At 44.9% G+C, this 24,396-nt stretch overlaps 1 protein-coding gene across 2 annotated transcripts in view; it reads left to right on the top strand.

The window, feature by feature from the left end:
- The window catches only part of epb41l5 (erythrocyte membrane protein band 4.1 like 5), a 29,384-nt gene extending 9,293 nt beyond the window's left edge, over window positions 1-20,091 (top strand). The window contains exons 9-26 of one of the 2 annotated variants that reach the window (XM_077001296.1): window positions 17-104; window positions 234-322; window positions 545-614; window positions 2,584-2,753; window positions 3,902-4,008; window positions 4,111-4,129; window positions 4,755-4,794; window positions 6,705-6,820; window positions 12,223-12,380; window positions 13,099-13,190; window positions 13,737-13,862; window positions 14,100-14,164; window positions 14,567-14,686; window positions 16,203-16,293; window positions 16,506-16,583; window positions 16,772-16,825; window positions 17,811-17,941; window positions 18,405-20,091. In XM_077001296.1, the coding sequence (XP_076857411.1) occupies window positions 17-104; window positions 234-322; window positions 545-614; window positions 2,584-2,753; window positions 3,902-4,008; window positions 4,111-4,129; window positions 4,755-4,794; window positions 6,705-6,820; window positions 12,223-12,380; window positions 13,099-13,190; window positions 13,737-13,862; window positions 14,100-14,164; window positions 14,567-14,686; window positions 16,203-16,293; window positions 16,506-16,583; window positions 16,772-16,825; window positions 17,811-17,941; window positions 18,405-18,471 (1,681 nt within the window). In that variant the 3' untranslated portion in view covers window positions 18,472-20,091. The remainder of the gene's footprint in view (window positions 1-16; window positions 105-233; window positions 323-544; window positions 615-2,583; window positions 2,754-3,901; window positions 4,009-4,110; window positions 4,130-4,754; window positions 4,795-6,704; window positions 6,821-12,222; window positions 12,381-13,098; window positions 13,191-13,736; window positions 13,863-14,099; window positions 14,165-14,566; window positions 14,687-16,202; window positions 16,294-16,505; window positions 16,584-16,771; window positions 16,826-17,810; window positions 17,942-18,404) is intronic. The other variant, XM_077001295.1, reaches the window with a different exon arrangement.
- The last annotated feature ends 4,305 nt before the right edge of the window (window positions 20,092-24,396 follow it).

The raw sequence follows: 24,396 nt of genomic DNA, 5'->3' as shown, positions 1-24,396 counted from the left end.
TCTGCTCTGTTTATAGGGGCCAAATGCCAGCTCAGGCCGAGATCAACTATCTCAACAAAGCCAAGTGGCTGGAGATGTATGGTGTGGACATGCACATGGTGAAGGTAGGAGACACCTTCTCACGCGCCTCACGCCATCTCTCATTGTGCAGCCAGTGAACCGTTGACCAGATCCGCACGCGGTTCCCGTGGCTCCACTCGGTGAATGTTTAGTTCTGCTGCGTTCCCATTCAGGCTCGCGACGGGAACGAGTACCGTCTGGGTCTCACCCCGACCGGAGTGCTCGTCTTCGAGGGGGAAACCAAGATCGGCCTGTTCTTCTGGTAAGACGCCGGCCGTCTTCTCTCGGCTGCCCAAGATTTGGGCCTGTGGGAAGGGAAGACCACAGCCTGGTTCCTGCATGTATTAGCAGATGTCTTTTGTCTCCAACCGTCATTAACTGTTTTAGGTTAAAGCGTTTAAACTCGGAGATGGTGGTACCGATTTTTTTTTCGTGGCTCGGCAGGAGAGTGAGATTTTGGCTTTGATTTTATTGCCTCCCCCAGGCCGAAGATCACGAGGTTGGACTTCAAGAAGAGCAAGCTGACCCTGGTTGTGGTGGAGGACGATGAGCAGGTAACGTGTGCCCAGCCTCGCACGTTCCCCAGGCCGTAGGGCATCGTTGTTACGGTGGTTACAGCGACTGCCGTGTGCTGCCCGGTTTAGGGTCCACCCTCATTCTGCACCAATCATCATGCCGATCCGACCCCCCCGCGTCACGGTGAGAAATGGTTCTGTTTAAAAGGGTCCGACTGGGTCCCAGTGCTGTCTGTATGGATCTGCACACCAGTGAACGTTGGACTATAGTGCTGCATAATGTGATTCCACAAAGTCATGGCGCTTCTTGGCGTAGCCATCATTGATTTCACCTGCTCACTAACTGACGTCAGGTGGCTGTGTTACAGCAATGGAGGAAATGTAACTTGCATCGCTTGAGGAAAACAGCTGAACGGTAAGTTTACATTGTATCTAAGGGATTAAGAGCTTAAACTGCTTTTTTGAGGAAAGGCCATTTTTTGTGTAGCTCTCTTAGTATTTTTTGTAGCAAGGCATACTGGGAAACCGTTTACAGGAACCTTGTAGGTTGTGGCCATTGGTGGTGCAGTTTGGAAAATGACTAAGCACCAAAGAACTCTGTATTTTATCTGTGGCGTTGATAAATGTGTGATGTGAGACTGGACACTTTAAAAACGTTTCCATAGCTTGTGACAAATAGGGAAGCGTAAAGGACGACGGTTTATTGCGGTTTATTGCGGTTTATTGCGGTTTATTGCTAACGAGGTTGCGGTTCTTCACCAGTGCGGTGTGAGTTTGTGAGGTTTGTACGTGCTTGCACTGCGTTACACAAACAGTCCTCCTCATTCAGACACAGCTGAGTAAGACTGCTGGGTGTAGCGGGAGGTAATAAACTGTCTCCCTGTCTTGAGCAGGACACACACGCTCAACACCACAACCAGTAATGTATGAGCTTCTTATCATTGGGCAGGCCCCCAAGAGGCCCCCTCTCTCTCACTCACACACACGCACACACACACACACACACACACACACACACACGTGTGTATATATATGAAAACACCTTCCCCAGATGAGCACATTGTCATATACGCCTGTCTATGGGTAGCATTAAGAGAGAAGAAACAGTTGCTTTTGCTAGTGTGTTTGGACTGACGCTGGGCTTCTCAGAACCCTTCGGTCAGACCGTCTCTGCACGCCTTCGTCTCTGCATGCCGTGGACTGTACGGAAACTGTACGGAGCGTAAAGGTGATTTTTAGACTGCGGAATCCAGGTGGAGCGAAGCGGGCAACAAAAGGGTCTATTGTTTCATTCACAGGTTGGAGTCGTGGGTGGAGATTTGTCCTTTTGTAACCTCTACATCATGCTAATATGAGCATTCGAAAAGAAGGGCATGTTTTGGACACTAATTAATCCCGTTGATGGTGTCCAGCAACATCAGAACCGCAGTCATCCGAATGGTATTCCCATCGGGAAGCGTCTTCCGTGTCTGGACATAATCACGGGGGATTGGATTGTGCTTCCCTTCCAGACCTTGTCCGAACTAATGACACGCTGTTGGAAGTTCCTGGAATGCCGGTGGACGTCCTGGCACGGGAGGCCAAGGGTCACGCTGAGTCTGACCGATTAAGTCCCAGCCTGATTACGGATGGAACGGAATTTGCTTCAGAGAGAGCTGACGGATATTGAGATTAATTAGAGATTAATGAACAGCCATGACCCCTCCACAGCGGAATACACACACCATCCCTTCTTGTTCATCGTGTTTCATGGGGATTGAGGCACAAATGGGCCTTGTGATAAATATATGGGCATTTTTGAGCCAACTTATGGCTGTATAACTATTGAATCACGTCCTCGTGCTCTTATGGTGCTTTTGAAAGGGGGAAAAATCCAATTGGCCTTGTTCTCCTTCCTTTGGGCCTCGTGGTCGTGGCCTGACGTTGTCTCGGGCTGCGAACGTTACGGGAACGTTACGGGAACGCTACGCCCTCTCGCTGCTCTAACCGCCCTGCCGCTGTGCCGCAGGGGAAGGAGCAGGAACACACGTTTGTCTTCCGCATGGATCACCCCAAGGCCTGCAAGCACCTCTGGAAGTGTGCCGTGGAGCACCACGCCTTCTTCCGCCTGCGTGGACCCGTCCAGAAAGGCTCCTCCCGCTCCAGCTTCATCCGCATGGGCTCCCGCTTCAGATACAGGTACGGCTCCGCCCCCCGGCTCCGCCCCCCGGGTCCGCCCCATGCTGGCTTACGCACTCGGGACGTTTTCCGTCTAAACCCACAGAAATCAAACACGAGCCGCAAAACGGGCCGTCTGGCGGCGCCGTTCGTCCCATCGTTTTGAAGCAAACGGAAATGGCACGTGCTGTGTGTGTTACGCTGACTGACCACCGTGATATCCTTACCCTGCGGTTCTTGTCCGGTGTACGTGCCAGTCGTCCCACTAACGAGTCTCCTCGGTTCCTACAGTGGTTTGGAAAGGGCCGAGTCTGCTTTAGTCAGGAGATCAATGACCGAGCCCCATTTCCTTTCGACCGCGTTTCTATGGGCTTACGGCTCTAGCTTTTAACGTTTTATTATTATTCGTTTATTTGGTTACCACACTAAATAATTTTTAGATTTTTAAGAATATTATGTTTGAGTTAAATGACTCAACCCCTGCATTTCCCCCTTTGTTTCAATGTGTTTATTTAGCAGAGGGTTTTGCACAGAATGGAGCTTCACCAGGGTTCAGAGTAGAGGTGTCGACATTTCTACTCGCATCAGAGAACAGAAAACAGATCACGCTTTTGTTTTCATGTTCCTTAGTATTGCCCTTAGCTTTGAGTGTGTGTGAGTGTGTGTGAGTGTGTGTGAGTGTGTGTGAGTGTGTGTGAGTGTGTGTGAGTGTGTGTGAGTGTGTGTGTGAGTGTGTGTGTGTGTGAGTGTGTGTGAGTGTGTGTGAGTGTGAGTGTGAGTGTGAGTGTGAGTGTGAGTGTGAGTGTGAGTGTGAGTGTGAGTGTGAGTGTGAGTGTGTGTGTGTGTGTGTGTGTGTGTGTGTGTCCGTCCCAGTGGTAGTTCCTTATCTCCAGCTGCCATCGTTTTGCTTTGACATAGCGCAGTTAGACTTCCACTGGGCTGTTTTGTTCATATTTGCTTGTCAGGATTTGAACATAAATTGGTAAAGGTATTCACGTCCTGTGAAGGTATTCACAATCTCCATTTATACACAAATTCCACGTTATGAAGTCACTGTTATTGTTGAATGGCTTCCTTGTGGTTCTACTTTGAGAAGGTCTTTAATACACCCATTATTATTATTATTATTATTATTATTATTATTATTATTATTATCCAACCCTTTGCAGTGGTAAGACAGAGTACCAGACCACAAAGGCCAACAAAGCCCGGCGGTCAGCCTCGTTCGAGAGACGGCCCAGCCGCCGCTACTCCAGGAGAACCATGCAGAACCGAGGTGAGTGAGGGGGCTCGGAGCTTCACAGAGACCTTCACCTGAACCTTCTCCATCGTGCCATCACTGAACAGTAATGCCACTGATTCTGCTTTCTCCTCACAGGTGCTCCAAAATTCCTGGAGTAAGTATGTCTCATTGTTTTCCTGACGTCATTGTGCAGTGTTTGAGGGAGCTTCTTGGGCCGTAAGCCCATCTTCAGCGAAAGTGTGATGACTCGTGGGCTACTGGGCGAACTGACCACATCTGACCCATATTTGTGCATTCAGTGGAAATGATTGAGCAGTTGAGTTAAAAAACGGTTAAATGAAAAAGGTCTTTACATTCCAAAGTCCTGAGCTCCTCCTAAATCAGCCCTTTCTTAGCCAGTGAGTCAAAGAGCAGACAAGCGAACTGTGTGTGTGTGTGTGTGTGTGTGTGTGTGTGTGTGTATGGGGGGGGGGGGGGATACTGGCAGATACTGAATGCAAGAATGTGGTTTTGTGCGGAAGATAAGAACACAGGAGTAAGAATTGTGGTGTCTTTGCGACAGACAGAGGGGTGGGGGGGGGGGGTTTCTGTGGGGGTGTGGGTGTGGTATCGTCTGCTATCACATTACCCCATCACAAGGCAGACATTGTTGTACTTAAGATCTATTCAACACTAGTTCTTTTCATCCAGACCACAGCAAAGTCTGAATTGAGACTTCACATACTCATGAGTTGATGTGCAACTTTTATTAATATCTCATGCATGTCTGCTCTCTTCAGGACGCACAACAATGGAGTCAATCCCATTAAAGAGACTCAGGTACTAAACTGTTGTCAAGTGTTTTAAGAGCACCTTTTCTTTCCTCATTAATCACAAGAAGTGATATCTGCTTCTTTACTTCTATGCTACATCCTGTTCAGTTGTAAAAAAAAGAGTAATTGAGGGCTTAATCTGTTTCATGAAACTCTCAGATGAGAAATTAGTCTGCTGGAAGAATAATTTGAAACTTTGGTTTAACTGAGTGTTCTATGTCGACCTGTAAAGATTACAAAGTTCTACAGGTGGCTTAATTTGTAGCTCATTGTTAGGAGTGAAAGACGTGCTGCTCATTTTTTCTGTCTCTGAAGTTTGAATAACTTAAAAATGTAATAATTTCAAAATAAAGCTATAATTTACTTTTAAATATATTTTTATTTGGGCCACAATCTTGACATGCCTGATTTTATTACATTCTGAGATAATATTGAGAGAAAAAGGGCAAAATTGTCTAAATGGTGTAAATGCAGCACCAAGAATATAAGTTGTTGAATAAATGTGCAATGACATTCTAAACAGCCTCTGAAGTACACTGGCATAATCTTAAACAGGTATTTTTTATATAAAATAATAATAGATAAACATGGCAGTTCTGAATATTTCCATTAACATGTGGAATCGTGTCTGCCAAGTCGAACATCTGGTATGTCTACTGGTGTAACCACCGTTTTAGGAGCCATTTTGAACCAGAAGATCATGTAACAGAGTGTGATATCAAACAGAAGGTTTGACCCCAACTACCACAAGTCAAGATTAGTAACTCTCTGTAAAATTTGACAAAATAAAGCAGATTCAGGTCATGGTCAGGTATGATTAGAATATATGTCAAATGGTATGACCTCAGTAAAATGCTAATAAATATAAATCATCATAAAATATTCAAGTTAATACGAAAATTAGTTTGAAATATTCAAACCAAGGTCAAGTGTTTACATAGTCATCCACAATAATCCATGCAAAATTTGGTATCAATTTGAAATGTCCTGTGGAGTAACCAGGTTACACCATTGCACCATTTCCTTTATGAGACAATTTATTTATATATCAATTTATGGACATTATTTCTACTTGTAGTTTTTTGTATTATAATTGTATGATTATTAATAATAAGATTATTAAAATTGTTATTATTATAAAAATTATAATATACCATAATATGCAGCTTGAAATGTAGTCTAAAAAGAATTATAAAATTTATTTTATAAAAAATAATTATAAAATTATAAAAAATAATTATAAAATAATTGCTTGTTGTTTGCTTGTCGTCAGTTGGTGTAACCGATAAATGTCAATTGGCGTAACCAATGTTTCTCATAAAAATCTAATATTGCACAAAAAAAGTTACTATGAATGATTTCAGCTCTGTACTACACTGTAAAAATGAAATTAAAAATTATTTTAAACCAACTGACCCATGATTAGAGAGAAAACATTAATGTCTATGGCATATTGAATTGCTCAGTATACCAAAAACCCATATTATCTTAGTTCAGAAATAAATATTTTAAATATAATTTGAAATTAAAATATAAATATAATTTGATAATTATATAGTTATATTTCATAATAAATCACTTATTTCATCTACACTTACATAACTTCTGAATTATTTGATACTTGTCATGCTTTTTTGGTTACACCATTTGACAGTTTATTTTGACTGTGATTCTTTAATTGGTTAAAAATGTCATATAAAATGGGATGGCACCAATAGAAAAGCAAACTATACACATAAACAAACATCTAGCATGCTGTTCTAATGTGTTTAAACCCTTATTTGTCACTGAGCCTAGACTGTTTTACTGGTGCATCATTACCACCTAGTGGAAGATAGTCAATCTTATGTTGTCTTGGTTTGTTCTGTATCTGATCCTGACACTACTATCCCCCCCCACCTCCCTACACACATGCAGCTGGCCCAGTCACGGCCTCCCTGGTCTGGGGTCCATGCCCCGCCCTCGGCCCAGGGGCCCTTGGAAGTGGAAGCTCTCCCAAGGAGTCCAGGGGGTAGCCAGTCGGAGAAGAGAAGGTGAGTCACACATGGTTTTAATGCACTAAGACGCACTAAGCTGGCTAATGTTTGGCCATCCTACAGTGATTCATGCAGGTGGCTAGTGGGTAAAGTGTTGTGTGGGGTAGTGGTTATGGGGTAGTGGTGTGTGGTAGTTGTGTGGGGCGTGGTGTGGTTATGGGTAGTGTTGTGTGGTAGTGGTTATGGGTAGTGTGTGGTAGTGGTGTGTGGTTATGGGTAGTTGTGTGTGGTAGTGGTGTGGGGTTTGTGGGTGTATAGTGGATGTCCTAGTAGCTGGGGTGAGGTGGTATTTTGGTCTTTGGTGTGGTGGAGGTCTACTGCACACTGGATGACCTTCCTGCTGTAGTGCTGCCTGGTTATCTGTCTCCATCTCACCCTCTCTCTCTCTGTCTCTCTCTCTGTCTCTTCCCCTGTCTCTCCCTCTTTCTACCTGTCTTCCTCTCTCTCCATCTCCCTCTTTCTCCCTCTCTCCCACCCTCTCTCCCCTCTCTGTATCTGTCTGCTTCTCTCTCTCTCTCTCTCTCTCTCTCTCTCTCTCTCTCTCTCTCTCTCTCTCTCTCTCTCTCTCTCTCTCTCTCTCTCTCTCTCTCTCTCTCTCTCCTTCTTCCCCCTACAGCTGCTGTTGTTATACTATGAAAAGCTTGTGCCTAAACTTCCTGCAGTAGGCCTATTGAAAAGCGCTGAAGTTGGGCTGTTGCCACGGCGCTGTGTGCATGTATATATGCAGAACAGTATCATCAGTGTGGATCTGGTTTATTTCTCGTGAATTTTGATCTTGGTTCCTGGTGTTTGTTTACTCTTTTTAAAAATTATAATTATTTTATATATTTATTTTTTATGTTTGTTCTAGTCTGATGTTCTGAAACCGTATGGCCTTTTCGTAAGGGGAGGTATGTACTCTTTGGATCTGAAGCCTCTGCTGTGGTTGATCTTTGGGTGGGCTCTCGTGATTGGCCTGGGATCAGACGATCCTCTTCTAGCTGAGCAAATCACCTTCTATAGCACTGCCATGCTGCGCTTCCAAATCTATCCAATCAATGGACATGGCAGACGTGTTTATTCTCCACAATGCTGTGGGGTAAACAGGAACACACTGATTCTCTTCTGTCTCTCCCTTGTCTTTTAAACTTGGGGTCTTTGTGGTCAAAAGATTATTATTATTATTTTTTTTTTTTTTACACTTTCAGATCTGGCCAATGCTAACACATAACTCTCCTCTAATTTGAACCATGGAAACACACACACTTTCAAGGAAACACACACACCATCACAGGGTCAGCATCCTCGCAGCTTGAGTGGCTGAATATTTATTCATATACAGTGATTACATGCCAAACACCAGTTTGTCAACTCACAATTGCAGTTAAATGAAAGTTTAAATGAAAGTTGAAAGTCCAAGATCTCTGCAAATAAGGGCAGATGAGATTTACAGTGTACTGTCTGCCGGTCTTTGCCTGGGTCAGTTGTAACTACCGTCTCTAATCGACATAAGAGCTGTATTGTGATTGGCCAACCACGCTTATGATACTTACTTTTTTATCAAATTAGGATTAGAAATATAATTATAATTACGTTTAAATTACACCCCAGTAGCACGGGGTGTGAGGAATATTTTTAATCATTTAATGGAAATGTTAAACTAATTAATTACAAAAGGTTCACAAATATGTAAAATGATTTTCAGAGTATTGATGTCTTATCGAGGAAAGTAACGGAGCAAGAGAGAGAACTTTACCAAGCACTGTAGCGTCTGCTAAAGAAACAGAGAAACTTAGAAACATTTGCATCACAACCCAACGTCATTTCCCAAAACCATATCCTGGATTTATGTTTTCCACTTCTGCTGAGGGGAGATTAAATCCTCTTGAGTTTCATGTATTATTAATTAAATATTTAAAGATATGACATTTCCTAACTTCAGCCACTATTAATATCAACAAGAACTTAAAATAATATCACAATGGTCATCCACTATAACTCAGTCTAACAAACATTATCACCAAAGTCTTAGAAGTCATTCTTAATTTTCTCAGCCTGAAAAATTCATTGAACAGCATTTAAAGCTAGAGAAGTAGACTTTTCGTGCAGACTGCTGACCCGTGTGTGTGTGTGTGTGTGTGTGTGTGTGTGTGTGTGAGAGAGACAGTAAGTGCACATTTTTACCAAAGCCATTCATCATCACTGACAGGACGGTTGAGCACGTTGAGACCCAGGCAGAGTTTGTAAGTGAAACCGTATGGAAGAAGTTTAGTGCTTCAGTGAAATTGAATGAATTGGCTTATTGAACTCTAGCGAGACTGGAGAGTTTCAGTCCACGGGGCCTTGGGCAGTTCTGCTGAACCTCACCTCCACTGGATGTGAGGTTGGTGGACACACTCACTCAGTGTGTGAGGCTGCACCATGCCGAGCTGACTGGATTGGTGAAAACCGTTGGTGAAAGTGTGCAGTAAAGCATCTCTGGAACGAACCCATTCCATTTTATCATTCTCTTCGTAGCCTAATCTTTTCTTCCGTTCTGTGTGTCTCTAAGCATGCGTGATTTAACGTGAATCTGTGCCCCTGTTCCTACGCTAACCCCGTACCTCGTGCAAAGGAATGCTTCATGCAGGTGTTTTTTAGCTGGTTGCTTGAAGTGCTTTGTCTCTGAACTTTGCTCTGATTTCTCGTCAGGCCGGTTAACATCCCCGCCCTCTGACCTCTGACCTGTAACATCGTCTGCCATCTGCGTTTCCATCTGTTGCCCATTCTCTCGACCTCTGGTTACTAAATGATTGAGGTCTCTTCTTTCGACGAGAACCATGTCGATATTAAACATTTAAGCTCCTCAGCACGTCATGAATGATGAAAGAGTTTATCAGAGCGTTTGCAGCCTCACTGCGCATCAGTTTCCCAGAACAGAAATTCGGAGAATATTAAATATTTAGAGTTTGTGCTGAGATGAATTAGCCCATTTCCTCCGAGTGTCTCGGCGTGAGGAAAACACGTGTTTATGCCTCGACACGACACACAGCTACACCAAGACCAGGCGATTTCCTGCATTCAGCTGTGTGTCCCAGTGTGTGCTCGTGCGCCTCGGTTGACGGACACACCTGAGTGTATAGAGGGGAACCTTGAAGGAGTGCTGTTAAAAGCCTCATCAGTTGCCCTCTCTCTTGCCTCTGGAGCAAAGCTGCCCCTCATTCGGTCCTGAGTCCTTCCTCGTCTGTCCCGGTGTTGTTTCTTACCCACACTCCCCTGACTGTTTTGCATTCCAGTCTCCTAACTACATCCTCCAACTCCTCTGAAAGCCCCTCCCACTGAGGCCTCCCTTCCTCCATTGGCTGCCTGGCTCCACCCTGGGAACCCTCTGCCCCGCCCACCTCGGCATTCCTTGGCTGCGGCTCTGCTCACAGAGTGTGGTGGGAAGACCCGGCTTCACCACCGTACTGGAGTGAAACCACCTCCGCTTGAACCCCGGTCTTGCTTTGACCACGGAGACTGCCTTTGGCTCCGCCCACGCTTTGCTCCTGTGACTGACACTAGCCAGAGCGAAGTTCGTGAGTGGATGAGAGATTGAACTGTTTTGCATAAGCCAGCTGAGGAAACGCCCACCTGTTGTAGACGCCTCACTGAAGCTCTGGCCACGCAGTCTCTGAAGACGTGAATGGCCACGACTCGTCTCCTGAAATTATGCTAATATGCTAATATAATATGCTAATAATATGTTCTGTCATGTCTTAAGTGTTGTAGTATGAGGTAACTCCTGCATTTTATTTTTGGTGGAAAAAATGGCAACCTTTTTCCACTCACGTTTATCTATATTTTCAATGAATCTCTGTCCAGTCAGAGTGGCATGAATGTTTTTGAGTGTAGTGTATTGTCTTGTATTTTATTTGTATTTTACAGCTTACACTTTTGTCCTGAAAGCTTGTACCACATTCGTATTGCTGTAACACCTCTCTCTGCCTACACAACGCTCTGGTCTTACACAACTCTACCAGTAAATGCTGTTAGCCGTTGCTTCGCTGTAAAGTGTGACCAGATAATTTCACCATTTCACTTAACTTAAGGACATTTCCTAGCAAATAACAATAAACGTCCATTCTTGTGTATTGATTTACTATTTTATTTATTTATTTTTGGAAAAAACAAAACCTTTGAACATGCCAAGACCAGAGCGTCAACACAGAAAGTGGGGGTGTGAAAAATTCTGCTGAGGTTTTCAAAGTTCTTAACAGGTCAACACACACAGTATGGTCTTCTGAGTAATGAATGCAGATTTGAGGAGCATAATCTTGCCTCGACTGCTATATTAGCTTACAGTAATCCAATAATGATTTGTTTGAAGGTCATGTGTTGGGAGATAATTATATATTCTTTTTGTGCAAACAGTTTCTTAAGCTCTTACATCATCAAAAAAGATTCAGGGCACCGTGGCGTTGTGTAAGATAGAGGGTGGCGTGGAGGCGAGATGTTTGGCATGAGCTGAAGATAGTGATATTTGAAGCGCTATCAGACTGGAGTCTCCTTCCAGACGTGTGGAATGTGGATGATCTCATCTCCCTCTGCACGGGGACAGGGAGGTGTTTCGTGGGTGTTCAAGGAGACGGCTTCTTGAATTTCCTTGCTCTTGCGTTACTGCCATGTGCTTGTGTATTTGTGTGCGTGTGTGGACTTTATACCAGGCCGTGCGTGTGTGTGCTCAGCCAGGCATGTCTGCTGGGTAAAGATCCGGATGTTTCTGATTCTGTTAGAAGTGTGTACAGTATTGCTGGGTTTTCTCTCACCTCATGAGCCAAGATGAATCCAATTAAACATTTATTAATGCTACTCTTTGCTAGCATGTTGAACCGATGGATATGTCTCACATTCTCTGTAGATTTAGGTTACTCGTCATGGGCTTTTTAACTTGGCAGTTATTCTTGGAGTCCAGTGATGAATTTTTGAAGTTAGTTAATAATTGAACTTGGCTATAGCATTTTATAGCCTTATCCAAACTAGTTTCACCATGCAGGTTGTACTGCTGTAATAAGAGTCTGTGTAAGATCTCTCTTAACCCTTGGAAATGGTTATTTTTCTATCAATTACTTGATCAGAAACTCCAAAAGCACCTGCATATTGAACACTGCCTGTTGTTTAAAAAAGTTTCCTTATTTTGGTAATGCTCATTTTCCCACCAAAAGTATATGCATGCTATTCCAGTTTAAGTAAAATGGAAGACGGCTGTAACACTGCTTAGATAAACGTAGACTACAAGGATGAGCAACACGGTGCCGTCATCACTAGAGCAGCGTCGTCACCAACACTCCTGTATTACCGTAGCTCATTATAAATAGTGTGCAGGACTGCAGGTAAGTGGAAGCAGCGTCTGTGAGTGCTGGGTGGGTTTTTATTCTGCGTTAACCCACTACCCCCCCCAGCACGCCTGGCGTAGCGGACCTGGCCGACCTACTGGAGACGTGTGTGGATGAGGTCGTCCGGGTGCCTGTCCCCATGGCAACGGCAGGCGTTTCGGAGGATGCAGGCCTGGGGCAGAACCATCGTGCACCAACTGTCACAGAAAGTTTCTGTATAGCGGGTGAGACACACACACACACACACACACACACACACACACACAATCGCAAATGCACACACACACACAATATCACACATGTGAGTACACGCACACACACAAACGCACATGCATGTGCACACACACACACACACACACACACACACACACACAATCGCACATGCACACAATTATATAACCAAATATAATGCAATTTTTAAAAATGCATGTTTACATAAATATTTACATGTATAGAATTATGTTGTTTCACAGAATTACAGGATTACATAACGCGTGCACATAATGAATGCTGTCCCGACAACTTTATGAAGACGTAATCCAGCAGAATGTTGTGTGAATGGATCCTAATGAGTAATTAAGGCCCCCTTTTTTAAATTAAGAAATACATTTAATTTATGCTAAATTGGGAGGATTGCTCTCATAGTGTATGCACCTTATCATTGTGTCTTGCCATATTTATGTGTAAAGGACTGCAGTCGTGCATGTGCGTGTGCACGTGCGTGTGTGCATGGGTGGGTGTGCGTGTGCACGTGCGTGTGTATGGGTGGGTGTGCGTGTGCACGTGCGTGTGTGCATGGGTGGGTGTGCGTGTGCACGTGCGTGTGTATGGGTGGGTGTGCGTGTGCACGTGCGTGTGTGCATGGGTGGGTGTGCGTGTGCACGTGCGTGTGTATGGGTGACGGTATCAGCTCTAAGTCTGGTCCTCCTCCCCTCATCCCAGACTCCACCACCCACCTGAAGCAGCTGGAGGCGGAGACTATCACAACCTGCAGCCCCGCCCACTCCAACATCAACGTCAACATGAACAACCAGGTTAGTGCAGCCGTGTGGAAGATTGGAGTAGGGGGTCTCTGCCTACACACACACACACACACACACACACACAAGCACATGCTCACACCACCTGCTTCTCCGTCTCCGAGCAGGAAACCCAGTAATCAACACTCTAGCGACCTGCTGCTGCGTTAGCTGCTCTGCATAAGCGTAGTTAAACATGGCCTCCTTTACCGCCCAGCGAAGCTCCTCACATGGCTGTGTTGGCACAGCCAGGCTGAAGGACGTCACAGAGTCTCCCATCCTGCACTGCACAGTCTGCAGTGACGGACACACACACACACACACACACACACACACACACACACACACACACGTACACACTCCAGTCACGCCGCACGATACATTTGAATGAAATGATTTGCTCTGCTGTAGTCAGTGATTAATTCCCATGCAGGAATCCATAAATTCAAGTGCTCAACGTCGATGTAGTTGCTAGGGTATCTATGTAATACATCACACCCTCATGCGGTCTGATTCTTGAGTGTGTGGTGTGTGTTGTGCCCCCCCTGTGTGTGTATTAAGGATGATGTGCTAAAGCTTGCGGAGAAGGTCCTGAACAGTGTGGGGAGTCCTGCCCTGACCCACCTGAAGAGTCCCGACCAGCTGAAAAGCAACGTCCTGAAGGCCCAGGCCGAGGCACTTCTGCGGGTGAACAACGCGGCCTACAGACACTCACCTTCCGCACAGGCCCCCCGCACAGGCCCCCCGCACAGGCCCCCCGCACAGGCCCCTGGCATCCACGTCCTCTCACAGTCGGAGGGGCCGCTGTAAATGGCAGCATGTCTCGATGTCGAAGAGTTTCACACCGAATCGAGTTGAAACGATTTGCATTATTCTGGAAATAGATGAATAAGTGGATGTGAATGCTGGCTTGTCTTTGCTCAGGGCACCAGAGAAGAGGGCGTGCAGTCTGGAGAGAAGATCTGTGACCTGCAGGAAGCAGCGTCCAGGTGAGACTGGGAAGAGAAACGTGGTAGACCCTCCACACACACACACACACACACACACACACACACACACAGACAGTGAAGAGAATTGGAACTTTCCTGTAGTGGTTTTACTGGGTGCTTCTAAGCATCGTTTTGGAAGCTCTGCTCACTTTGCGTTAGAGTGACAAGGTTCCACCCCCCGCCCCAACGGCCTACCCTGTACCGCTCTGTACCGCTCTGTACCGCTTCATCTAATACACTCCCATTCCTGACATTGCTGGCACAAATTAAATCTGTCATTCTTCTGGGATTTAGAAGTTAGAATCTCTCCCTTTTATCTTGGTGTCTCTCTCTGCCTCTCTCTTCTCCTCTCCCTCCCCACCTCCACTGACTCTCCCTCTCTCCTTTCGCCTCCCCCCCCAGGCTGGTGGCACGTGGTGGGCGTACAAGCAGCACCTCCTCCCTTACGGTGGGCGTGCGCTCCGAGACGCAGGAGGTCCGGGAGACGCTGCAGCCGTCCAACCAGCAGTGCTGCTCAACGGGGTGAGACGTCCTCGTAGCACCCCTCACACGAACACTCTCACACTGCAGGAGGAGAGGGAGGAGAGGGAGGAGAGGGAGAGAGGGAGAGAGGGGGAGAGGGAGAGAGAGGGAGAAGAGGAGAGGAGGGAGAGGGGGTGGCTTTGAGAGCAGGAGCGCGTTGCTCTGTAATGTTGCTGGTCCAGGTTTCAGATTAACGACTCCGACTCGGCACCAAGGACATTTGGGCTGGCTGATTGTCTTTGGCGTGGGGTGAGGGTTAATTAAAAATGCCTAGTGTTCTTCTCTAAGTGCTATACATGACCCACTTTATAACAAACAGATGTACTATTTTTAGTGATTTATTTGGTCTCTGTTCTAGTAAGAACTAAAACCACTTCATTAGTCAATTCCCAGATCTTTATTGCCATCTAGGGGTCAGCTGGCTCTGTGGGTCACATGACCAAAGCTCTTCCTGGATCCATGTTGTCCTTATATAACCACATGTGTTCAGATGCAGTGGATGGACGATGATATGTTAATCTCTGATATTCCCAGGACAGGAGTGGCAAGTCAAGCCGCCCTTAATGTAGTAAACGTGCTGGCGACCTGCACACCAGCTGCACACAACTTCTATCTGGAGAGATTCTGAAGATGCAGACAGGCTGTGCGCATTAACAAGACTGTTAACACTGTTTTGATTCTTTTGAAGCCTGAAATTAAAAGTCTAACTTGGAATGATCACGGTTACTGATTTCAGTCTGTGGTGAAGCTTATAAAAGGTGTTTTGACAGACCAAAAGATTCAATAAGCTTTTCATATATCAGGCGTTCTTTTCACTTATGTTGAAAATCCACTTCAGCTGTATTTTAAATTGTATTGGAAATGAACTGCTGTATGCACTGTACACACACACACATACACACACACACACACACACACACACACACACACACACACACACACACATATACACACACACACACGCACGCAGATACACATACGCACGCACACACATGTACACGCACACATGCACACACCCGCACACACATGCACACACACGCGCACACACACACATGCACACATATACACGCACACACACACACACACACACACGCACAGCTCAGCAGGCCAGCTCAGCAGTTATGACACAGTGACCTTGATTTTATACTTTTTTTTCAAAGGATTCCCAGTGAAAACTGTGGTTTCCAGCATGCATGTCTACCCCTGCAGTGAGTGAGTGATGGCCAACAGTGGATCATTAGGAAGATAAACACACACACACACTCACTCACTCACTCACACACTCACACACTCACTCACTCACTCACTCACTCTTCACATTTGGGCTTCTTGTTCTTTTTTTGTCCATTGAGAGCATGTTCAGTTCAGACAAACCTCAGCCCTGCTTGAAAAGACTTCCAGAAGTTTCCTCTGCATTCAAACACCTTAAGAGCCAACAGGTCTCAAAAGTTCTCACGCAGGTCCACAGACGCAGGCCGTAATGCGATCCTGTCTTCATCTGTGTGTCTCCCAACAGCCTCGACGGGACAGGAGACGAGCCCACGCCCCCAGCACCTGGCGTGGCAGCGGAGATGAAGACCAACGCTCACACGTCCAAGGTAAGAGAGGTAAGACACACGTCCCCCTCCGGCCGCGGGACGCCCAGGACTAGTTCACCCGATAAGTGTCCGCTTGACTAGCGATGCAGCGTCCCTAGTGCAGAGCACGTATCGTTTGTGACGATTGTCCGTAAATATTTGATTTACTCGAACAGTTCCGTGCAGTTTAAACTAGCGCCTGCATTAGGCGGTGACTGAAGGTCAGTGTGTTTGGCTTGCAGGCCAGGCCAGAGGAACCGGAGCCACACGGCGTCCCCCAGAGCGATAACCTGATCGACTTCACGGATCCTCACCCAGGCGTAAGTTCAAAGGCACCACAGACGTGTCTGCATTCCTTCCCGCTTAGGTGTTGTAATACGCTTGAAGGAAGTGTGTTTCTAAACAATCAGCTTTGGATAATAGAGGACTGAGCCAGTCCTCAGCTCCATGCAACAAAGAGTAAGACTATAGTGCTAAAACAGGAATGACCTTGTCCCTGTCAACACAGGTGCAGCTACCCAAGCCCATCACTGCCCCCCGGTGGATCATTCCAGCAACTACAGTGAGTTCAAGCAGTTGGCAGGATTCACTTCTGTTTGAGCGTCAAATAACTGGATCATGTAACAGTATCGTGTCATTACCATGCAGAAGCTTTTCATGTCAGTAATAAAGCCTCACATTAGCTCCATATGTTTAATTTAAATTGCCATGTTTGCCCTTAATTTAATTACCCACAACACTGAAATGTTGGTAATTGAATTAAGATATATGGTGCTTAGGTGTCTGGTGTCTTTTTCTGCCATGAGACGTGGGAACCATTATGAACACAGCGTTGTTGCTTCCTCTTGGCATAATATCTAGAAATATATATTTCTCGCTTAATCATGTCAGACAGGTGATATGCAGAATCGTTGTGCTCACAGGAACAGCCACATTAAACATCAGAGAGATTTTCACGTTTTCAAAGACCATCTTGAAATGTTTAACATCTTTGTTTTAAACAATTGTCAATGATTTTTAAAGCTTTTTACCTAACGCCAAATGCTTGGTGTCATTAGTGATATGCAGATCAGAATTTTGGGATGCACTTTTAATTGAAAAGAAAGAAAGAAAAAAAAAGATTTGTATTGATCTTGGTATCCTGCAGGACATGTTGAACTGTACCACTCAGAGAATGTCTGTTTGTAGATGACTCGAGTGGTAGGGATCACTGTACTCCTGATGTAGACCCTATGAATCAGGCATTCATGACATTGGAACCAGTGCTGAACATCACTGTGGTGTGTGTGTGTGTGTGTGTGTGTGTGTGTGTGTGTGTGTGTGTGTCGTGGGGATGAGTGTGTGTGTGTGTGTGTGTGTCGTGGGGATGAGTGTGTGTGTGTGTGTGTCGTGGGGATGAGTGTGTGTGTGTGTCTGTCTCGTGAGGGTGTGTCTGTCTCGTGAGGGTGTGTCTGTCTCGTGAGGGTGTGTGTCTCGTCGGGCTTCGGCTGGCGCGTAGCGTAGCGGCGTAGTGACCCCACCGTCTCCTCTCTCCCCCTCTGATCTAGCACGCTGGCACTTTTACTAACGGCCTTCTAGAGCTCGATTGCACAGGAAAGATGGCACCTCACCATCCTGAAGGGGGCGCTCTCGCCTCCCTTCCTCATCTTTCCCACACTCACAATGTAACTGTCATCAGGTTAGTGTTATCCCTGCTTCATTCCCATGTAGCTTGAAGCCCTGAATCTTTTTTTTTTCCTTAATTATTTTCATTGTCTTTAATTTGCTGCAGTGATTAACATTCCCACAATTTATCTAGCAGGTGTAAGCGGAGTATGCAGAGTTTATCTTGTATACTGTCACTAAAGGATGTGGTTTTGGGTGTTTTGTGTTGCCATTGGTTGATATTCTTAACAAAATAACACTGAAACTTTATTGACTTTGAGTGTTTTAAATAGTATTTAAATTTTGCATACACGTGTCTCCTCATGACTGAGACAGTGGGACCCAGTGTCTCCTCATGACTGAGACAGTGGGACCCAGTGTCTCCTCATGACTGAGACAGTGGGACCCAGTGTCTCCTCATGACTGAGACAGTGGGACCCACTGCGTCTCCTCATGACTGAGACAGTGGGACCCACTGTGTCCCCTCTTGGCTGCAGCAATGTCAGTCCCCGTCCCAGGGACAACGGCCACAAACCCAAGACCCTGCTGACCACTGAGCTCTGAGACCCGCGGGCCACAGCCTCCTCGCCGGCCGCCTGGGCTGGGCTGGGCTGGGCTGGGCTGTTTCAGCCTCCTCCCACCCACAGCCTGCCCTTCGGCTTCCTCCCACACGTTCCAGCACACCCTGAGCTTAAGGTCCAGTAAGCCACTAATGACCCTGTATGGTACTCATGACTCAGCTGAACTGCACTTGGAGATCCACCATTAAGCACCATCAGGCTTCTAAAAGGCCTCCGAGTCCTGACGGGATCCGCCTCATTAAGACCAAACGCCCGCCTGATCTTGGACTTTGAGATGCAGAGGTGTTCGAACATCGACGTTCCGAGACATTGATCCTTTTTTAGCCACTGTGACATGGCAAGGTGTGGATACCACTGCGGCTGTTCCTGGATCAGTGATGGAAGGCCACCGATTGGCTCTCCTGGGACGTCTGGTCAGAGGGCTGTGGTTCGTTCTGCTCCACCACCTTCTGCAGAGCAAAAAAACTTCATGTAGTTACACCACTGTGAATCTGCTGGACAACTATGGATCGCCAACTTTGGAGACTTTCATTTATAGAACAGGCATAGTTCTTTTTACAAACGTTTCCCCTTTTTTCCCCTCCTATCCTCTGTCTAAACTCATTTATTGTTAGAGGACAAGAACGTTCTGTAGAACTGGACCACAACAGCGTTCTGTAGAACTGGACCACAACAGCGTTATGTAGAACTGGACCACGTGCCATCATGGCAGGACTGAGCAGCTTTGGATTTCTTCTCAATCTATCGTTGCTGTTTTTACGTTTGTTGTTGCATACTGACCAGTTCTGTCTTAACTGTTCATGTTGCAGTTTAAATAATTCACTCATTTAAAATCCACTAGCATGTATATATATATATTGTTGGGGCATCAAGTCCCTGTAAGTCACTGTATTTTCGATGCGTAGTGCGTAGTGATTACCCTGTAGTCTCGACACTGGTTTTGAGAACGGTCCAGATAGAGATGTGCCCATTTCTCAGTGGGTGCTAAAACTCTCAACCAACGTGCTGCCGTGAAGGCTGGCTAACTAGTCTGAAATGTTCCTGTCACACTTTAAAAATGTGTCCTGTGTCTGTCACTGACTCCAGTTACCTCTGCACAACCAGATAAGCTCAAGTTAACTTTGCTGTATTCTTTGCTAGCTTTTCCTGCTGTCTACATCACGTTTGAATTTAGAACTAGACCATAGACTGGCCTAAAATCCTAAATGTTTTCACAATCTTATGATGAAAACATTCTGATGAGAGTTGTGGGTTTGCTTTCTTCTCTAAGACCACGCTGCAGCAGGTCGTTACGTGTCTTGGTCGACTTTGTGAGCTTTCAAATCCATCACACAATTGGTTCATAGAATGTAAGAGACGTGTAATCAGACGTGCAGTTTTCTGTAGCTTGACTGGCTTTAATTTATTCTTTTTCTCTCTGTTCTGTACAAGCACCCTATTTCACTTTCTGTAGAATATCATAGCGGTATTAATGATATCTGTAGAGGTCACAGCACTGATTGATATCATGTATGTACACTGACCGAAGAAGTTTGAGTAGTTCTCCTCCTGTCATTTTGTATGACGAAGGTTGTTCTCCAAATAAAAATGTATTTTAATAGTACTGTATGTCTCCTGTTTATGTTTTTTTTTCTTTCACAAAAGTATTACTAGACCTCGAGAGAACATGGGGTCACAGAGTGGTTGGTGCTATGTTCTTGGGTTGTCTCCTGTTGTGGTCGGTGCTATGTTCTTGGGTTGTCTCCTGTTGTGGTCGGTGCTATGTTCTTGGGTTGTCTCCTGTTGTGGTCGGTGCTATGTTCTTGGGTTCTCTCCTGTTGTGGTCGGTGTGCTGTACTGGTCTTAACATCCTCCACTGGTCCCCAGTTGGGCTGTGGTTCTGATTCAGAATATGCTGTGTGTTTATTGGCTTCTGCCATGTGTGTCAATTGTAAAAAGCGGATCTGTGTCTGTAAAGTATCCTTAGATTTGAGAAAGGCGCTATATACAGTTGTGATCAAATTTATTCAACCCCCACTGAAATAAAGTGTTTTGGCCAGTTTGACATTGATTTTGATCATTTCAGTCATCTTATTTACAATTATATCAAAGAGGCACTTATAAATTAGACAAACATAACATAATATTTATGATGGAATAACCACAAATGTCTTTACTGTGCTCACATCATTATCAGTTTTATTCAACCCCCTAGTGACATTATTTTTTAGTACTTAGTACAACATCCTTTTCCAGTTATGACAGCTTTCAAGCGTGAAGCATAGCTTGACACAAGTGTCTTGCAGCGACCTATGGGTATCTTAGCCCATTCTTCATGGGCAAAAGCCTCCAGTTCAGTCACATTCTTAGGCTTGCGCACTGCAACTGCCTTCTTTAGGTCCCACCAGAGGTTCTCAATTGGATTTAAGTCTGGTGATTGCGATGGCCACTCTAGAATGTTCCAGCCTTTCATGTTCAACCATGCTCTAGTGGACTTGGATGTGTGCTTCGGATCATTGTCCTGTTGGAAGGTCCAACGTCTCCCAAGCCGCAGGTTTGTGACTGACTCCATCACATTTTCCTCCAAGATCTCCTGGTACTGAAGGGAATTCATGGTACCCTGCACACGTTGAAGCTTTCCTGTACCATTAGAAGCAAAACAGCCCCAAAGCATACTTGACCCCCCGCCATGCTTCACAGTAGGCAAGGTGTTCTTTTGTTCATACGCCTGGTTCTTCCTTCTCCAAACATAGCGCTGGTCCATTGTCCCAAACAGTTCTAATTTAGTTTCATCTGACCACAGTACACTGTTCCAAAACCTTTGTGGCTTGTCCACATGACTTTTGGCATACTGCAGTCGACTTTTCTTGTTCTTTGGAGTCAGCAAGGGGGTGCGTCTGGGCGTTCTGGCATGGAGGTCTTCGTTATGCAGTGCGCGCCCTATTGTCTGAGCTGAAACTTCAGTGCCCACATCTGACAGGTCTTTTTTCAGTTCCTTAGCAGTCACGCGGGGATTTTTCTCCACATTACGCTTCAGGTAGCGCACAGCAGTCGCGGTCAGGATCTTCTTTCTGCCACGACCAGGTAACGTTTCCACTGTGCCCTTTAACTTGAACTTGCGAATGATACTTCCGATAGTGTCTCTTGGAATATTTAACAACTTCGCAATCTTTTTATATCCATTGCCATTCTTGTGAAGAGCAATAACCTCTTCTCTTGTCTTCTGGGACCATTCTCTTGCCTTCACCATGCTTGGAAACACACCAGTAGATGTCTAGAAGGAGCTGAGTATCACAGTCCTTTTAAATCTGCCTAATTGGTGCTTATCATGCTTGATTGCTGCTCGTTGACATCCACAGATGTTTTCAATACCTGATGGAAAACACTGGAATGAACCTCTGTTCTTAGGAGTGGTAGTCGTAAAGGGGTTGAATAATTGTGTCAATGAAGAAATCACAAAAAGGCCATTTAATACTTTATGACAAAAAAAATTGATGCTATCTTAGTTGCATTTAGTTCTTTAACAAGTCCTTGTAAGATTTCATTATGAACACAATTACAAATGTGCACTGAATTCCATAAAACCCTTCGCAGCATTGGGGGTTGAATAAATTTGATCACAACTGTAAATAACCAGCAACAGTTTATCTCTATGGCTACAGACACTCTGCCAGTCAGCGTGTTACCCAGGACTGTCCTCATGGACCCCTGCTTTCTATATCATACATTTTAAACTGAGGCCAGATAATTTGTAATCAAGACTTGAGGTTTCAGTGTTGTGCATTATCATATATTTAGTATTCATATATTCATATATTATGCACATATTCTGTATTCTGAATGATCAGATCTACGTTAGTAGTGCTTCACTTTCATCAAGAGATTTGCCTACATTTCAGACTTAAAAACAGGTTGTTGATGTTGGTGTTCCTATTGGGTCAGTGGCTGTTATTAAAACCCTTGGCTTATTTTATGACTCATCCTTCACATATGAAGCCTGTTTTGAGTCTCCTTTAAAGGGCTGCGTTCTGTTGTCTAGGCGGTATAACCTGCCTCTGCCCTGCCCTGCTCAGTGGTACTCATGCCAGTGTGCTAGTCAAAGTCCCTGCTAATCTGTCTATCCAGCCTCGGTTTAACACCACAGTCCTCACATGCTCTGCTCGGATGATCCCGCCATGTCACTGGTTATCCTTTCCTTCTCAAATCCAGTACAAACTGCTCTTTAACCTTCAGACATTCTTGACCTATTTACCTCACTGTGCTTTTTCACATGTGCTATTTCTGGCTTTCACTCAGACCTCCTGATTCTGGGATTCTTTCAAGTCTCTTGAGTTCTGGGTTTCCTAAACTCTGAAATTTCCTGCCACATAATTCAACCACTTGTTTCTGAAAATTGAAACCGTATTACATAGTCTGAATGTTTTATGCGGGAGAAAGGGGGGTTCTTCAACAGATATTGCTTGTGAGGTGGATTGAAATGTTTGTTTCAAAATTGTGTGTGCTGTGTTTTAATGAGATTATACTTGTGTGACATTGTTGAACTTGAAGGACTTGTCACTTCACACTGATGAAGTGTTTTCACTGTGGCTCTTTGGAGGACATCAAAACGGGGAAAGCTAACATTAAAAATGACAATAGCAAGGTCAAACTATGTTGGGTATTTCTGTTTACTGTCATTATTGTTTGGAGAAAAAAAAAAAGATATGAATGTTTATTAGACATTATACACTATACATAAGCCTGATGTTCATACATTTTTGATTGAAAAGAAAATCAGGTTTTGATTTACCATATTTGACTTTCTAGTTTTACATTGCAATAATATTTAATGACATATATGACATGTATATGTCATTAAATATTATTTATTTTTGATTTTTGATTTTTGCCTTCAGAACTGCCTTAATCCTTTGTGCCAGATTCAACAAGGTACTGGAAACGGTCCTCAGAGATTCTGGTCCATATCGACCTGATAGCATCACACAGTTGCTGCAGATTTGTCGGCTGTGAGTCCCTCGTTATACCACATCCCAAAGGTGCTCTATTGGACTGAGATCTCGATTGTGGTGGCCATTTGAGTACAGTGAACTCATTGTCGTGTTCAAACCAGTCTGAGATAATTTGTGCTTGATGAGTAGCCGTCAGAAGATGGATACACCGTGGTCATGAAGAGATGGACATGGTCAGCAACAATACTCAGGTAGGCTGTGGTGTTGACATGATGCACAGTTTGTACTAATGGGCCCAAAGTGTCCAGGAAAATATCCCCCACACCATTGCACCACCACCACCAACCTGAATCGTTGATACAAGGCAGGATGCATCCATGCTTTCATGTAGTGGACGCCAAATTCTGACCCTACCATCCAAATGTCGCAGCAGAAATCCAGAATTATCAGACAAAAGGCAACATTTTTCCAATCTTCTATTGTCCAATTTGGGTGAGCCTGTGTGAATTGTAGCCTCAGTTTCCTGTTCTTAGCTGACAGGAGTGACACCCGGTGTGGTCTTCTGCTGCTGTAGCCAATCTGCCTCAAGGTTTGATGTGTTGTCTATTCAGAGAGGCTCTTCTACATACCTCGGTTGTAAGGACTGGTTGAGTTACTGTTGCTGTTCTATCAGCTCAAACCAGTATTTCCATTCTCCTCTGACCTCATCAACAAGGCATTTGCACCCACAGAACTGCCGCTCAATGGATATTTTCTCTTTTTCGGACCATTCTCTGTAAACACTAGAGATGGTTGTGCATGAACATCCCAGTAGATCAGCAGTTTCTGAACCAACCATTCCACGTTCAAAGTCACTTAAATCACATTTCTTCCAAATTCTGAAGATTATTTATTATAAGTTATTATAACTTATTACCTAATGGAGATGAGGACGTCTGTCACCAGCAGGGGGAGACAGACGCCGCAGGATGAGCACGAAT

Source organism: Brachyhypopomus gauderio, chromosome 4, assembly GCF_052324685.1.
Source record: "Brachyhypopomus gauderio isolate BG-103 chromosome 4, BGAUD_0.2, whole genome shotgun sequence".
Classification (NCBI taxonomy): Eukaryota; Metazoa; Chordata; class Actinopteri; order Gymnotiformes; family Hypopomidae; genus Brachyhypopomus; species Brachyhypopomus gauderio.
Note: the sequence above shows the minus strand (reverse complement) of the source record. Positions and strands in the feature narration are given on the sequence as shown.